The sequence below is a fragment of the Theropithecus gelada genome, chromosome 7b (assembly GCF_003255815.1).
Source record: "Theropithecus gelada isolate Dixy chromosome 7b, Tgel_1.0, whole genome shotgun sequence".
Classification (NCBI taxonomy): Eukaryota; Metazoa; Chordata; class Mammalia; order Primates; family Cercopithecidae; genus Theropithecus; species Theropithecus gelada.
This window is the reverse complement of record NC_037675.1, coordinates 23,373,337-23,390,138: the sequence shown is the minus strand read 5'-3', so window position 1 is coordinate 23,390,138 and position 16,802 is coordinate 23,373,337. Positions and strand designations below refer to the sequence as shown.

At 36.5% G+C, this 16,802-nt stretch overlaps 8 gene segments (V, D, J or C); 1 reads left to right on the top strand and 7 right to left on the bottom strand.

Annotated features, from left to right (window-relative positions):
• LOC112629379 overlaps positions 1 to 16,802 on the bottom strand; it is an 881,832-nt gene that overhangs the window by 388,768 nt on the left and 476,262 nt on the right.
• Positions 1 to 16,802, bottom strand: part of LOC112629380 — a 766,638-nt gene that overhangs the window by 361,976 nt on the left and 387,860 nt on the right.
• The window catches only part of LOC112629366, a 772,346-nt gene that overhangs the window by 409,229 nt on the left and 346,315 nt on the right, over positions 1 to 16,802 (bottom strand).
• Positions 1 to 16,802, bottom strand: part of LOC112629369 — a 661,469-nt gene that overhangs the window by 374,217 nt on the left and 270,450 nt on the right.
• The window catches only part of LOC112629376, a 484,771-nt gene that overhangs the window by 357,902 nt on the left and 110,067 nt on the right, over positions 1 to 16,802 (bottom strand).
• The window catches only part of LOC112629375, a 451,949-nt gene that overhangs the window by 340,882 nt on the left and 94,265 nt on the right, over positions 1 to 16,802 (bottom strand).
• Positions 1 to 16,802, bottom strand: part of LOC112629378 — a 416,220-nt gene that overhangs the window by 353,015 nt on the left and 46,403 nt on the right.
• Positions 5,499 to 6,966, top strand: LOC112629368. The segment is given in 2 exon segments: positions 5,499 to 5,684; positions 5,873 to 6,966. Coding segments are annotated over 2 exon segments (471 nt in total).

Sequence of the window (16,802 nt, the reverse complement as noted above, 5' to 3'; positions counted from 1 at the left end):
ATTGCATGCCTGTATCAAAACAGTTCATGTACCCCAAAAATATGTACACCTACTATGTACCCACAAAAATTGAAAATTTAAAAATTTAAAAATAAATAAAGTATTATAGAAGTGTGTCAGATAAATAAGTAATAAAATACATAAATTTCTGAATTTTATATTTATGGTATTTGTGTTTTAAAATTTATAGTTTGCTGTGATTTTATTTTTGTACCCAGTTTTATTCTTATTTTTATGTTGTTCTTTTAAAAATCCTCCATCTTATAAGTTTCAGGCTTACAAACATAAATCCTCCTTTGTACATTATCATAAATCTTTGCATTCAACACTGGAAGGGCAGGAACGATGTGGAGGAAGTTCACAAAAATCGTGAATTTCTCCTTAGCCCTCTATTTGTCCGCTGGAGGGCGTTGTTGCCTACATTGGAAATGGCTTTTCTGTAAAAGATTAGAATAAGCTTCTTCCTTCTCTACAGGTTAAAGAGATGTCCTTTCTGACTGAGCATTCTTTTAGACAGCGATGTATAAAGAATCTCAGACAACAGAGGCAGGCAAGTTTGTTAGGAGAGCATCTCTTAATAACAGTTTCTACAAGATCCCTAAGAAGAAGAAATCTATATCCTTGCCATTTCTCCTTAGCTTCAACCTGGATTCAAGTTACCCCGTGGTCAGATTGTGTCTGTGGGGAATCTCCTGGAAAGGTACATGCTGCTCCCTCAGTGCTTGGCTAGATCTCAGTGTGTGTCTTGATGCTTGGGGTACTCCTATTCCCGATTGGGTATCATTCCATTTTACTCTCTTGTCCACAAATGGAGCATTGTCTATTTGACTCTGAATACAGACTTTTTGTGTTAGCTGAGTTCACTGACACAGCATTGGCATTGTAGGAAAAACCAGTGCCCAGTGTGACCCAGCCTGACGTTCATGTCGCTGTCTCTGAAGGAGCCCCTCTGGAGCTGAGGTGCAACTATTATTGATCTTCTGTTCCACCATATCTTTTCTGATATGTGCAATACCCCAGCCAAGGACTCCAGCTTCTCCTGAAGTACATATCAGGATATAGCGTTGTTTCAGAAATTAATGGTTTTGAGGTTGAATTTAGGAAGAATGAAAACTCCTTCCTCCTGAGGAAACCCTCAGTCCATTGGAACGACACGCTGAGTACTTCTGTGCTGAGTCCTGCATTGCCCAGGACTGCAGTGGGAGCTCCATACAAACTACCTGAGACTTATAGCTTAAACAACTAAGGATCTCAGCCTCAGTTATTTTCAGGAAGTTGACGTGTTCTGTGAAAGCAAACAGTACAAAGAAAGTAGAATCCTGTCTAGCATTTAGTTCCTATGGACATCTTAGATTTCTTTAATTTATTTTCTTATTTGCCATTTTGCAAAGGAAAGAGCTTGTACCTGATTCTAGAAAAAACTAGACTATAGGATTTATAACAAGCTGGAGGAGGTGATTTGCACCATGTTATTTGAGATAGTGATGGAATGAGATGACTTAAGGTTGGCCATGTGGATTGGTATAAGGCAAATCAATTTGCTTTCAGTTATTAATCACATCTCTCAAGCAATCAGAAACCCAGAATGAGTGTTTATTTCAACTTGCATTAGCTACAGATTATTTTACCCAGTATCCTGACTTCAGTGAGCTACAGTCCTTTGAGGAAAGAAGCCTCTTCAAAGGACTTCAGCTCACTGATGAAAGTATTGGAGACTGGGAGACTTAATTAAAGCTGACGTTTAAGGATGTGTGCAAGGCAATCTTTCCAAAGACAATATAAGTAGAAAGGGAACAAAAGACTTTTTATTTTAATCTGGTGGTCCCCAACAAAAGGCAATCTAAATGAAACACAACATCATGGCAAAGTTCCATGTGGAATCTTGGGGTTGGTTGTTCTATGGATGACCTGCCCTTTATCACTTCTACCCAGATCACCTCTCTCCTGTTTTTCTCCCTTTCAACTCAATTTCTCTAATACTTGCTGAGTGTCCAATAACTATTATTGATTCCTTAATCATATTTAATTATTTCTCTACACTATTCCTCATTGTGCCAATAGTAACTATTTGCAATGTTCTTGAGCAGTTAATCCAATGTTGTGCCTGCAGAACGTTTATTTCTACTTCAGTAAAATATAGGTGTTCTCATTTTTCACCCCCTTTACCTCCAAATCCATCTACAGATAATTATTATTATTTATGGAGTCTGGGGCAAAAGCATAAACAAATTATTTTCATAACTTTTAAAAACAGCTAATTTTCTTTTAAACCATTAGAATAATCTATTAAACCTAAAAAGCAAAATATAAATAATAATTAACAATGGATAGTTTTAATAAAATGTATTTTAATAAAATTAGAATTCATTTCTTTTTAAGTTTAATTAGATTACAGTATTTAAAATAAATGCTAGTTTCAACATCCATCTAGTTGATAAAGAAGCTAATCAGTGTTACTCTTTATGCAGATTCAATCTAGGATAAATGTATGCAATTTATAAGTAATGTTGTTTAATATTACAAAGTGTTCCAGCCATCATGAGCAACTATAGTGAATACTATGCTGATTCATGAGTACCCTGAAGAACCACAAATGAGTACATAAGAGATGCAAGAAAACAGATCCTCAGCATCCTTGGGAAACAGTATTTCTTCATGTACGAATCTGTTGTCTCCATGCTGAGAGGACAGATGGGGCTCGCTAATTAATTTTTTCCTTCTCTTCCCTGAAACCCCTCCACCCTCGACCCCAATTCCAAATCAGAGTCATATGAAGTCAATTAAGAAGTATGGAACCAAAATATATGAAAACGAAAAGTGTTAATGCTGGCAAGGACATGGAAAAAAGGAAACCCTTGTACACTGTTGGTAGGAGTGTAAATTAGTATAGCCACCATGGAGAACAGTATAGAGGTTCTTCAAAAACCTAAAACTTGAGCTACTATAAGATCGTATTTACTTATTTTTCTATACCATTCCTCACAGCGCCAATAGTAACAATTTGGAACGTTCTCAAGTGGTTAATCCAATGTTGTGCCTGCAGAACTTTTATTTCTACTTCAGTAAAAATATAAGTGTTCTCAATTTTCATCCCCTTTACCTCCATATCCATCTACAGGCACATATTTATATTATTATATAAATAATAATAATTATTATTATTTATGGAGTCTGGGGAAAAACACAAACAAATTATTTTTGTATAAACAGAGTCTGCCTCCTATGGCAACAGCGGCACAACCCACAAATATTTCTAATATTCGAAAAGGACAAAGGTCAAGGTATGTGAAGAGGTATTTTTCTCAAACCTGAAAAATGGTGTTAGTAGTTTTTTAAGTTACAGAGTGTGCCTGGTTCTGAGTGACAGAGACAGCCTGTGTTCTTCAGTACATTTGTGTGTGTGTGTGTGTGTGTGTGTGTGTGTGTGTGTGATTGAGTGGCCCTATAAAATATGAGGCTCTGGGCGGGGCTCTTGCCTGAGTCTAAGGGTCATACTGTCCACAACCTTGCTCATCTTCTCTCCTCCTTGTATTTAATACAAAGGGTCACTTTTCAAAGTTGGCCATCTTTGCTTTTGTTGCTCTCCAGTCTTGTCACCTCCACAGAAGGCATGTAGCATCACATCCCCCATCAACTCACATCCTGTAATAGAAGTTTGATGTAATTGTTACTGTCTTGGTGCTCATGTGGTGTTTAAGGATGCTTTTCAAAAATGATATCCTGTAAACCTTTATTACATTCAGACAGATGTTTGTCTCCTCACTATATCACCAGCTCTCTGAAGGAAAAACTGTATCCAATTTATTTTTTAAAAAAATTTCCAAGGTCTCAAACACTCTTAAATATATTGGCTTAACAATACTGAATCAAATTGGTGAGTTGATATTTTTTCAGTTCATAGGTATGAATTAAATGGATGTGTTAATTACATAAAATTACATTTAAAGTATTTATTTTCATAAAAGCCACCGTGGGGTCTCATGGTCCTGTTTATGGTACTCTCCATTCTGTGGACACTTCTGTTGGTTCAAGTCAACCCACAAGTACAGCCCTAGGAAAAGACAGCTGGGCTGAGCTGTTCATATATGCTGAGGAAGATGTGGTCTTTCTAAGGTTTTAGCACATCAGGAGGCACTATAGGCTTTTCTTAAATTGAGGGATGACTCTGAAGGATCTAGTAGTGAATAATTGTTGAAAGATTTGAGAAATATATTGAGTATAAGGATGAGGGCCAGTAATAGTGAAGAGGGAAGAATAATTATGTGTAAGGACAAACCAAATCATTATCAGCACATAAGAAACATATTTTTGCTGAGTATTCTTTTCAATTGTAGCTCTGTCCTCTAAAACAAGATAAATGACATATGAATATTCAAGTTCTAGGTTATATTTGAAATGCACATATATATATCTATAATTTTTATATTTATCTATATCATTATCTTCATCTGTATCTGTCAGAAAATATTCCTGGGTCAAACAGAATCATATACAGCGAAAGGGAAAGTGCACAATTCCAAAGAAGGGAATTCGGATTTTAAAAAATTTTTGTTTCCTAAGATTTTCTAAGAAAAAAATATGAACTTTCATTTCACAGGTCCAAAATTATTTCTAAACTGTTGAAAGCCATCTTTTATTTAGTGTTCTTCTGTCCCTTTCCTGTAACTAGAACCCCCTACCCTCAACCAAAAATAAATAAATAAATAAATAAAGGAGAGAGAGAGAAAAGGAAGAACATGGAAATAAAAGGTAATGATAGAAAAGGAAGAAGATGGAACTGAAAGGTAATGATAGGAGAAAGTGGACGGAAAAGAGGAAGACAGAAAAAAATAAAGAAAAAAGGATTTACTGGACTGTAAGATGAGCTATAAAGGAAGTTTGTATAAAACAGGATTTAGGAAAATAAAACATATTGCCCATCCAGGGTAATATGTAGAAAAAAATATTTGAATTGATCTTATTTTTTCTGTCACAATTTACAGTCTTACTAGGGTCATTTCTTATGACAATATTTACCACAATTGTTGATTATTTCAGGAGAGTCCTAATTCACATATTTCATATATTCTAATAATAAAAATTATTACATTTATAGTACGTAACATGTATGTTCTTATTACTTTACATGACTGGAATGACTTTCACCTAAATTAATTCATTGGTTAATAAAGACACTTTTGTCAGAACACATTCTTGTTTTGGGGGTTTAAAATGTGGACACTCATTCTGTGATCCTCTCCAGGATCGAATTAGTATTACAGTTGAGGCACGTTGTCCTCCCGAGGAGGCCCCTCCATTTCCTTCTCACAGGATATTTGACATTCTTTACTATATCCAGGATTATTAGAAAACATCCCTCAGGTTATGGAATAATGACATTTCTTTTCCCCTTTCACTTCACCCCTTTCCACCCCGGTTCTCAGCCAGTTTTAAGAAGGCAGGTGGGGCTTCCTGTCACAGAACGCTGTTTAAAAACTCAGTAGTATCTGGGCGTGAGCAGGCTTTGTTGAGTGAAGTTGATTGGTTGCAGGAGCAGCAACAGTTCCAGAACCAAGTCATGACACCCACCTCCTCAAGGTTTAGTTAAATATGTCTTGTGGTGAAAATGCCTGGAGAAAGAAGGCAAAGCATCATGAAGAGGACATTGGGAGCTCTGCTGGGGCTCTTGAGTGCCCAGGTTTGCTGTGAGTTGGGGCTGTCCAAGGTGGGAATCTGAAAGGATTTAGCAGCTGCAGCCTTGTTGAAGGGAGGAAGGGAAAGGGGTTAATAAGTCTTGCAATCTTTCTATTCACGCATTCCGGGGGAGCATTTTCAGGGTTCTTCAGATGTTAAGCTGCCCATCACCTATGACTTTTTCTCCATTTCTGACCAGGTGTGAGAGGAATACAAGTGGAGCAGAGTCCTCCAGACCTGATTCTCCAGGAGGGAGCCAATTCCACGCTGCGGTGCAATTATTCTGCCACTGTGAGCAATTTGCAGTGGTTTCACCAAAACCCTTGGGGACAGCTCATCAACCTGTTTTACATCCCCTCAGGGACAAAACAGAATGGAAGATTAAGCGCCACGACTGTCACTAAGGAACGCTACAGCTTATTGCACATTTCCTCTTCCCAGACCACAGACTCAGGCATTTATTTCTGTGCTGTGGAGCCACAGTGCTCCCCAGGCACCTGCAGCCTGTACACAAACCCTCAGCTGGGCTCAGTTCCTCTACCAGCAACAACCACATCACGAGGCCACCTCAGCAGCATTTCCATAGCTTAATATTCCTTTTGTACATAGGTAGAGTTTTAACCACAGATTCTTTTTGGCTCTACAGGTTTGAGACTTTGGTCTTTATTTTCCCTTTTCAATACACACCTTCTCCTACCCTGTAAATATCTAGCTTGGAAGGAGTAGAGTAGCTGATAAAAGGACAGAATCAAAATAAATATTTAAGTGACAGTATGCAGGACTCCAAAAGGGTAAAAAGTAAAAAGAACAAAAAGAAAAGAAACACCATTCCAATAAGCATGTTGTTAGATATATTAGACCATGATCCAGCTTAGTTGTGTGTCTCAAGCACATTCAAGTCTACCTCACTACATTACGTAACAGCAGACAAGGGCAAATATTTGCATCCTATCCCACTAGTGCAGCAAAGTAAAATTTCTTTGAATATTAACATATTGATAAACAGCTGTGGGAAAAAACTTCAAAATGTTATGTTCCACTCAACTATGTCCCATATGTGTTTTTAAGGCTTGTTGTATTACCTAGAATATGATCTATCCTGGAAAATATAACCATGCATGCTTGAGAAGAATGTGTATTCTGATCTTGGGTAGATAGATGACTGTTAGGTCTACCTGGCTTTTGTGTTGTTCAAATCTTCTATTTTCTTGTTGGTATTCTATTTGTCCTATCTATTATTGAAAGTGAGATATTGAGTCTTCACTTGTTATTCTTGAATTTTCTGCTTTTCCCTTCAATTTTGTCAGTTTTCGTGCATCATGTATTTTGGGGTATGTCATTAGGTGCATATATGTTTATAACTGATATATTCTTAATGGATGCCCTTTTTAACATTATAAACTTTCCCTTTTTATCTTTAGTAGCATTGTTTGGTTTAAAGTATACTTTGTCTAATAATAACATAGTTACTCCAGTTCTCTTATGGTTGCTGTTAAATGATATATCTTTTCCTATCCTTTTACTTTCAACTTATTTGTATCTTTGTATCTAAAGTATGTCTCTGACAGTGTATAGGGGTGTGTGTGTGTGTGTGTGTAGTCATTCTGATAATCTCTGCTTTTTGATTGGATTGTTTAATCCATTAACATTTAATGTTATCGTTGATATAGAATATATCTGGCATTTTAATTTTATTTTCTTTCTGTCTTATGCCTTTTCTGTTCCTCTGTACCTCCTTAACTGCTTTCCTTTGCATTATGTAAATCTTCTATAGTGTACTATTTTAATTCTTTTATTTTTTTCACTATGCTTTTGCAATTATTTTCTTGGTGGATGTTTTAGTACTTACAATATATATACATCTAAACTTGTCAGAAGTCACTTCAGATTTTATGCTAAGTTAATTCCAATGGGATTTTCAGATGTCACTTTCATATAGGTCTATTTCTTATTCCCTTTATTATTATTGTTCACATTACATGTATATATGTTACAAACAATAGATTATTATAATTATTTCTTTATATAATTTTTATAATTATTTCTTTATATAATCTTATGTTTCATAAGCTGAGAAGGAAAACAGGAAAGCAACTATATATTGAAGTGTTTGTTGTTAACCTTCTTACTTATCATTTCTGGTTTTCTTCATTTGTTCCTTTGCACTTAACCATAGCCAGAATGTCGAGAAGTGATCATTTGTTCCTGTGGATTCAAGTTGCCATCTGGTGTCTTTGTCTTATTCCAATATAGTTTTGCTATCTGCCTTCCTCCTTTGTTATTTTATTGTCAAATATATTACATTCCTATAAGTCCAATAATATAATTATATATGTGTTGTTTTTATACCGTAGTTATTTAAATCAGTTAATAGTAGAAAGGGGATAAATATGCAGTCACGCCATCTTTTTAGTATGTGTGTGGATGCAAATTACTGTTTGAAGTCCCTTGCTTCCAGCCTGAAAAACTTCTGTTATTATTGCTTGAACGTGGGTCTGCTTGTAATAAATTCACTCACTTTGTATTTATCTAGGAATGTCTTTATGAGATACTTTTGCTGAATATAAGATCTTCATTGATGGTATATTTCTTTCAGCGCTTTGAATATATCTTCTTACTGCCTTCTAATTCTGCTGTTTTTGTTGAGAAATCAGCTGTTAGTTATTGAGTTTCTCTCATAAATGTTTGTTTTTCTCGTTCTACTTGGAAGATTCTATTTGTCTTTCAACATTTTTGCTATGATGTGTCTGAGTGTGGATCTTTCGCATTCATTTTACTTGGAGTTCACTGAGCTTCTTAGATGAGTAGATTAATGTTTTTTTGAAACTGGGAATTCTCAGCCATTGTTTCTTCAAATTTTTTTGTTCCTTTTTCTTTTCTTTTTTTTTTCTGGTACTCTCACTATGCATATATTGGTGTGCTTAATGATGTATCACATTTCTCTGAGTCCCTGTTTATTTTTCTTTATTCTTTTTTCTGTCTGTTTTTCAGATGGCATAATCTCTACAGATGTATCTTTAAGTTCACTGATTCCCTGTTCAGGAAGCCCAAACTTACTATTCGACCTTCCAGTGAATTTTTTATTTGGTTATTGTACTTCCCCAACTCTAGAATTTCTATTTTGTTCCTTTCACAAAAAATACTTTTTACCACTATGTAAGTATTCTCTGGCTCATAAGAAGTCATCATCATATCTTTTTTACTTCCCTAAGCATGGCTTTATTTCTTTGAGCATACTTAAAACAGCTATTTTGAAATTTTTGTCCGTGAAATCCAACATCTAAGTCATAGAAAAGGCAATTACCATTACCCAATTTATTTCTCTTGTGTAAGAATCACACTTTCCTGTTTGGGGCATATCTTATAATTTTTTGTTTTAAAATAGACATTTTAGATAACATATTGTATTAGCTTTCTATGACTGCTCTTATGGGTTGAATTGTGTTTCTCAAAATTCAAGATGACATCCTAACTCCCAGTACCTCAGAATGTGACCTTATTTGAAAACAGGGTCATTGCAGATGCAATTAGTTAAGATAAAGTCATTAGAATGGACCCTAACTGTGATGGTTAATGTTAGGTGTTATCTTGATTGAACTGAAGGATGCCTAGATCACTGGTAAAGCATTGTTTCTGGGTGTGTCTGTGAGGGTGTTGCCAGAGGAGATTGACATTTGAGTCAGTGAACTGGGAGAGGAAGACCCACACTCTTTGCGGGTGGGCACCATCTAATAGGCTGCGCAGCTAGAACAAAGCAGGCGAAAGAAGGTGGGATAACCTTGCTTGCTGAGGCTTCTGGCTGCCTACTTTCTCCCATACTGGAGGCTTCCTTCTGCTTCTCCTGTCCGTGTGTTCCTGGACCAAACTGAGGTTTGGGCTGCTATTTTTTACGGCCAAATAACGAGATGCAGAGGAACTGGGGAGAAATAGAGTTTTTATTTCTGTAGTCAGTTACAGGGACATGGCCTGGAAATTATTGCCAGACCAACTCAAAATTACAAAGTTTTTTCAGAGTTTTATATATCTTCTAAGTCTATGTGTAAGTGTGCCTTCATTTAAAGACATCATAAGTGATTAACTTCTTTTAATCTATAACAAAGGTCTGAGTCCTGAAGACCTTCTTTTAGAGCCTCAGTAAGTTTACTTAATCTAAATGGGTTTAGGTGCTGGGGTGATTACCCTTATCTGGTCTTCTGCTAAATCACAGAGGTTTGGGGAGTTCCTTCAGACCTCCAATAAGCTTGTTTGTGGAGGCCTGGGGAGTTTCTTCAGACTCCCAATAAAACTTGTTTAATCCTAAAGTGGTCCTGTTGAGAATTACTCCATTATTTTGTCATGCTTTAAGGCCCAGGAAAGGCCTGGGCAAAACTCTTGGTGGGCTTTTGCTGCATTCCAGCCTTTGTATAAGGGCACTGGCTTTTAATATTTGTCTTAACCACTCAGTGAGTGCTGAAACAGTTGTTATGGAGACCTGCCACACTTGGACATCAGACTCCAGGTTCTTTGGCCTGTGGACTCTGGGACTTGCACCAGTGGCTTGCAGGTGGTTCTCGGGCCTTTGGCCACAGATGGAATGCTGCACTGCTGGCTTCTTTGGTTTGAGGCTTTCGAACTTGGACTGAGCCACTAGCAGCTTCTCTTTTCCCCAACTTGCAGATGGCCTATCGTGGAATTTGGCCTTGTAACTGTGTGAGCCAATTCTCCATAATAAATCAATAAATAAATAAATAAATGAATAAATAAATGAATAAAGTTTATTAGGGAGAATTGGCACACACAATTATGAGGCTAAGTTTTATATATATGTGTGTGTATATATGTATGTATACACATACATACACACACACATACACACACACACACACACACATATATCCTACTAGTTCTGGAGAACTCTGATCAATACATTAATCTAATATGACTGGTGTCCTCATAAAAAGGGAAAATTTGGAAACACACACACACAGAGGGAGAACACCATTTAAAGATGAAGACAGAGATCAGGGTGGTACTTTAAAAAGCCAAAGAATGCTAAAGATTGCCAGTAAAGCATGAGAAGCTGGGCAAGAGGAATGGAGTAGATTCTCATAGCCCTCACAGACAGTCTCTCAGACTTCCACTCTCCAGAAATGTGAAACGATAAGTTCCTATTGTTTAAGCCACCTAACTTGTGGTACTTTGTTATAGTTCCAGCAAACTAATAAAGCTGCTGTAACAAATTACTGCAAATTTCGTAGCTTAAAAGCAAACAAATCTATTCTCTTACAGTTCTGGAAGCAAGAAATCTGAAACCAGTTTCACAGGGCTACAGTCCAAGTGTTGGCAGGGCTGATTTCTTCTGGAGGCTCTCAGGGAGAATCTGCTTCCTTGCCTTTTCCAGCTTCTGCCATCCACCCGAATTCATGGCTCATGCTCTTTCTTGAATCACTCCAAACTTTTGCTTCCATCATCACGTCTCCATTCCCTTTCTGGAGCCACATCTTCCCCTGTTTCCCTCTTATCAGAACACTTGTGATTATATTTAGAGCCCACTCAAATAATCCAAAATAATTTTCCCATCTCAAGATCCTTGATAACGTATTCAAAGACATTTTTGTCATATAAGGTACCATTTTCAGGTACCAGGCATTAGGGCCTGGTTGTCCTTGGGGACGACTATTCAGGCTATCACATACCTTATAGTGACTCTGGATATTGAGTCTCTATTCCGTCCAGGGCTTGTTCTTGCTTGCTTGTTTATTTAAACAGCTTTACTTGACTATTTCAGTTAAGTCCATTTTCCTGCAGGGTGCAGCCTACAATGTTATTCCTCAGAGGACAGTCTTTGGTATGTGCACAGACATCTTGATATGACAGTGATTTCAGCAATATTTTCTTTAACTGTCTTTCTCCCTGATTTTTCTGTTAAGCTACCTGCCTCTGTTTGTATCACACTTAGCCATGAGCCTCCACTAAGGAGATGCTGACTGACTGTTCTATGATTTTCAGTGGCACCCTGGGGCATACATTTCTCCATAGTCTGGTTCAATTAAATTCAGGCCCCTTTGCAAAGGTAATCTTTGAGGCCAATCTTTGAAGCTTCTTATAACCTCAGGAGGACTCTTCCCAGCTGTCTTTATTCCTGGTTCTCTCTATTAGATTTTTAGCTAGTCATCTGTGGTTTAGCTTGCTGCTCTTGTGGAGCTACGAGCCTCCTCTTAATTGCTTACCACAAAAATCTTCATTCATTTCAACAGTACCCTCAGGGCTTGGACTTCCTGATGCTCTGTTCCAAACAGAGTCTTCCTAGGGGAGAGCTCTCTGTTCTTATAACTCCTTCTCTCCCAAACTAGGATTGCCTAGATTGAATAATTTCAGTGGGCTCTGAGGCCAGGACTATCCCTAGTTGCCTGGTACCTGACCATGGGATGCTTAGGGCAGAGGAATAGTGGCTGCAATATAGGAGCCTAGTGACAGCCTGATAAAGCAGGTTCTTGGAGTATGGGCTCTATATTAGTTGGTTTGCATTTGAAAGACATGCTCCCAGATGAGTCTTTACCGTCTCTGGGAGTTAGCCAGAGATGGTAAAGACCCTGAGATGTCAAAACATTTGAGTAAAAAGATGTGGTTAGTATATCAACACTGTTGGAATATGAGACTTCTCTATGCCTCACTTTACTTTGCATACTTTTATTCATTAATATTTTTTCTTTACTTATTTAAGGTTAGGTACTCTGACTTTGCCTGTTATATTCCTTTTATGATTAATAATCACTTACCTAAATCTAGGCTTTACTAGAGACAACAAACATCAACTCAATTCACTCAATTCTCCAAAGCTGACGTTATTACAGCCAATTTGAAAAGTGATCAAAGGGTATGGTACACTAACACTACCAACAGTGATACTGTTTGTAGGCAATCCATAGGTGAAAAAAGTCCTATATAAAAAGTATAACATATGATGGTGATTATTTGTCAGGAATGAATCCCATTTGAATTCCATTCAAAATGGAATTTTCCTTTCATACCTACAGCTCCTGGGATCTGTTTCTGTTTGGGAATCTGTCTGTTCATTGTCAAAACAGAGCCAAGATCAATCCTTCTGTAAGTCTATTTTATTTGTTCGGCTATTTTAAGGGCATGACCCCCAACAATTCTCAGTGGACCATACTATTTTACAAAAGTCGTAAAGCAATGAAAATTTTTCTGAAGAAAACTCCTGAGGGTAGTGACGCCATCCACAGCATTAAACAATGTGCGGTGGTTATCTAAAAGTATTTTCTTACATTAGCTAACATAATAAATATAGTAATATATCCAAAATCTTGGAATCACAGTAAACCAGTTAAAATTTCTTAATCCAAAGGCTCATGTGTAGTAGAATAGTCATATTTTTGTGGGGCCAATCAGGGAACCATCTCCGTCACTGCTAACACTTCATGTTGACTCTACATTAATATTGAAGATGAGTAAAAACAATTTTAGCATAGATAGATAGATAGATAGATAGATAGATGCATACATACATACATACATACATAGATGAGACATAGATTAAAAAGCAACTTAGTTGTGTAAGATAGACTCAGAAAATCATTTGGACTTGTTTTTTATAATCAAGTCTGGGAAGTCTTGGATCATGGTTGCAAAGTATCTTACCCTTTCTATAATATTTAATACTTCAGATTTATTTATTTGTTGCATGGCTCTGTTGGGGTTCTAAATATCACTGTCCCCACAAATGGTTGAACAAGTAATCCAAAGACAAGAATTCAATAAAACTCATGCTTATCAATATACAAACTAAAAATCAAATCTCTACAGGTCAAAACTCTTTGTCAAGAAAATCGACCATAGTGGGGAAGATCTGGACAGTTCTCGAACATCTTTTCTGCAACTTTGGCTGAATAAAGACCAAAAGGGGATGGGAGGTGGGGAGAGGGGAGGAAAATGAAATTATTCCCATAGATTTAGGAAAAGATCCATTGTTACACAGCCATAATATGTAGCCACCAGAACCGGTTTTATACCTGTTCAACTGATTAACACCTCATCTCAATGAACATGCTTTTGCAAGCCAGATAATCAATGTCAGCTCCTGGCTTCTGAAAGTCGGCCATTCAGTGCCCCTGAGTGCTAAGCAATCAGCAACAGCATCACCCTAGTGACTCTGTTTCTGCAGTTAATGTTAACTCATTTACACCTCTGAAGTTTGCCAATCCCTGAATTCCATGCTTCCCCCAAACCCAATATAAATCAGCTATCTGCTGTGCTCAGTAAGATTGTGTCTGATTTTCTTAGGTCTCCTTTGCTATCATTGACAATAAATGCACATGGTCTTTTTATTTCACACACTGAGTGGTGTCAAGTCCTTCGACAGCTACCAAAGTATATTTTCTTGTGGGACATTTGGACTTGGGCAACTTTTCATACTACTTTTCTCCAATGCTCAAAACAAACCTAACATAAAGGATATCTATTCTTGTTTGAAATGAAATTCAGCATCAGCAGAAGTAGTTGACATGCTCTCAGAACTTATAAAATCAACATTTAGTATTATAGGAAGATGAATCTCTCTGCAGATCATTCCAGCCAGAATAGTGATGTTTATTGCTTTGTACATCATTGAAGTCACTGATTCAAAAATCAGCTATTTCAAAGCAGTTGTGGATTACATTTAGGGTGACTGTGTCCCACAAAGCATAGCAACAAGATTCTTTACTGCTATCAAAAATATGCCATTAAAAAAAATCTATACTAGAAATATTTCTTCTTATTTTACATAATATACTAAGTGCTTCCAGCATAAAACTTTTAGGTAATTAATTATGCCTTCATCTAAAAACCGCATATATATTATGGTACTAGAGGACAAAAAAAGATATTGCAAATACTGAAATAACTCTCCAGTTACTTTGGGCAGCACATTTATCAAAACAGATTTTATCTATTTTGGTAAGTTATTCTCCTCTCTAATTGTAGGAACCATCTCCCAAACAATCTTCCAACATCAGTGGATTTAACTTTAAATATACATATAGGAGATATGTGTATTTATAGAGGATTTTCAAACTTTCTACACATGATTTTACTTTCTTATTATTCTTAGCATTATAGCACAGTCAGACTTCCTCTCAATGAATGTATATAAGTACATATGTATGCATAATATATGTCTGTGTATATATTTTTCCCTGAGAAAAATGCTTTTCACTAAGAACTAACATCTGGCTTGGTTGAAGACTATAGAAGAGCCCCATCTTATAATTATTAATTACGCCCATATGCACATGCTTATCCTGAATAGATCTCCTGATTTCAAGACAAACATTAGTAGCCAAAAGAGTTTCTGCAGATGCTGTATATTTTAGAGTAATGGCATAATGTTCTGACAATGCCAACAATTGACCTATATCTCCATTCACAATGTAATTGTATTACTCTTTTATTTAGAGAAATAATTCAGATCTAGTTTTTTTTCACTCTAGATTAGTAAAGCAATCCAATAATTTCATTTTATAAATGTACCTTTTGTTTCCCCTNCTAATCTGTGCCTAAAATTCCCTTATCCATTCTTTTTATGGGGAAATCTATCATAGTTTGAGGCCCAGTTCAAGCATCTCGCCATCCGTACTCTTCTTTGACTGGGTCTAGAAACAGATTTCATCACTCTTTCCTTCATCACATCATCTAAACACACTGGTGTCTTTGGCAGGTTTCATTGGCTGATACCTGAGTCTTGGGACTAGGTTGACTGAAGACTTGGACTATGTCTCTTTTGTGAATGAAATGAGGCCCAAGTACTGCCTAATTTAGTAGGCACTTAGTATACAGTATATACGTATTGAAGGTGTTCGTATATAAATTAAAAGAAAAGAAAGCACAACAAAACTTTAAACAACTTTTAAAAAGCACGTTAGGGTATTTGGGAAGAAAAGTTTGGATTCTAGATTGAGGAACGTGGACCATCGTCTCCTATTGGACTGGGATGGTGTTTTCTTTGAGTGGATTTGAGGTGACACCAAATATAAATACAAAAAAATCATTTTTGTGTTTCTGAAAAAAATTTGCTTCTCATGTTATTTTGACTTATATGATTTATAATACAGATCATTCCTATTTTAGGGCTGCTTTAGAATTTATCTTCAATTTCTGCCTGTGTATCCTGCTTGTGTTAACATCAAAAGTTGAATTTATCCTTTGTATTTTCATAGTTGACCCATTTTGAAGTGTGAAGAAAATATTGAATGTTTATTCAAACTCAGGATAAAAGCCACCAAAAGTGACTGCATTACTGGATTGTTATAGCTCTATTTCTTCTGTATTCTGCAGAATTTCTATCCCCCCTTATCCATTTAAAGATCACAACTCCTCCAGAACAGATTATTTCAGTATTTGCTAATTTCTTTTTCTAGTTACATTAAAAAATATTTAATTTACTTAATCTATTTAGAAAAAATATGGAGAAAATAAAATTGACTAAAATTATGTTATATCATTTCTGAGGATCATCTAAAATATGGAATAAATACATCTGAAAAATTGTAATAAAATTTAAGTTCTCTGAGGACAAAAGGACCATATATTCTCTATGTTCTGATTCATGACCTTAGCTTGTAATGGGATATTATGTTCATTGTGTGGCCTCAATACACTTTATTATTATTCACAATAAAAAAGAAGTGCCACTGTACATGTTAATCTTGTGGTTTCACAGGAGTTCCTCTCTTCCACCATTGTAAAGTAAGGCCCTTTCTATTGACATATCCAGCCATCTTAAAGGTCTGAGGAAAAGTTGAGGGGGCTTGAGAGACAGAAATTCTAAACTGATACTTATCTGTGTGTAAAGAAAGGATTACTGATTCCCAAAGAATATATCTTCAGCAATTCTAAATTTGGACAAAGTGGGGGAAGTGCTTCCTTTCACAGAGATAGCTTTAAGTGAAAGCACTTGTGAAAGGGCGGGGCCTGTTGAAAGAATTCAGTTGAGGGTGAATTTACAGAGTTTCAGCTGGTTGGGAAGACTGGAAGACCACCTGGGCTGTCACTGAGCTCTGGTGCCAGGAGGAATGGACAAGATCTTAGGAGCATCATTTTTAATTCTGTGGCTTCAACTATGCTGTGAGTTATGGAAGAGAAACTCCAGG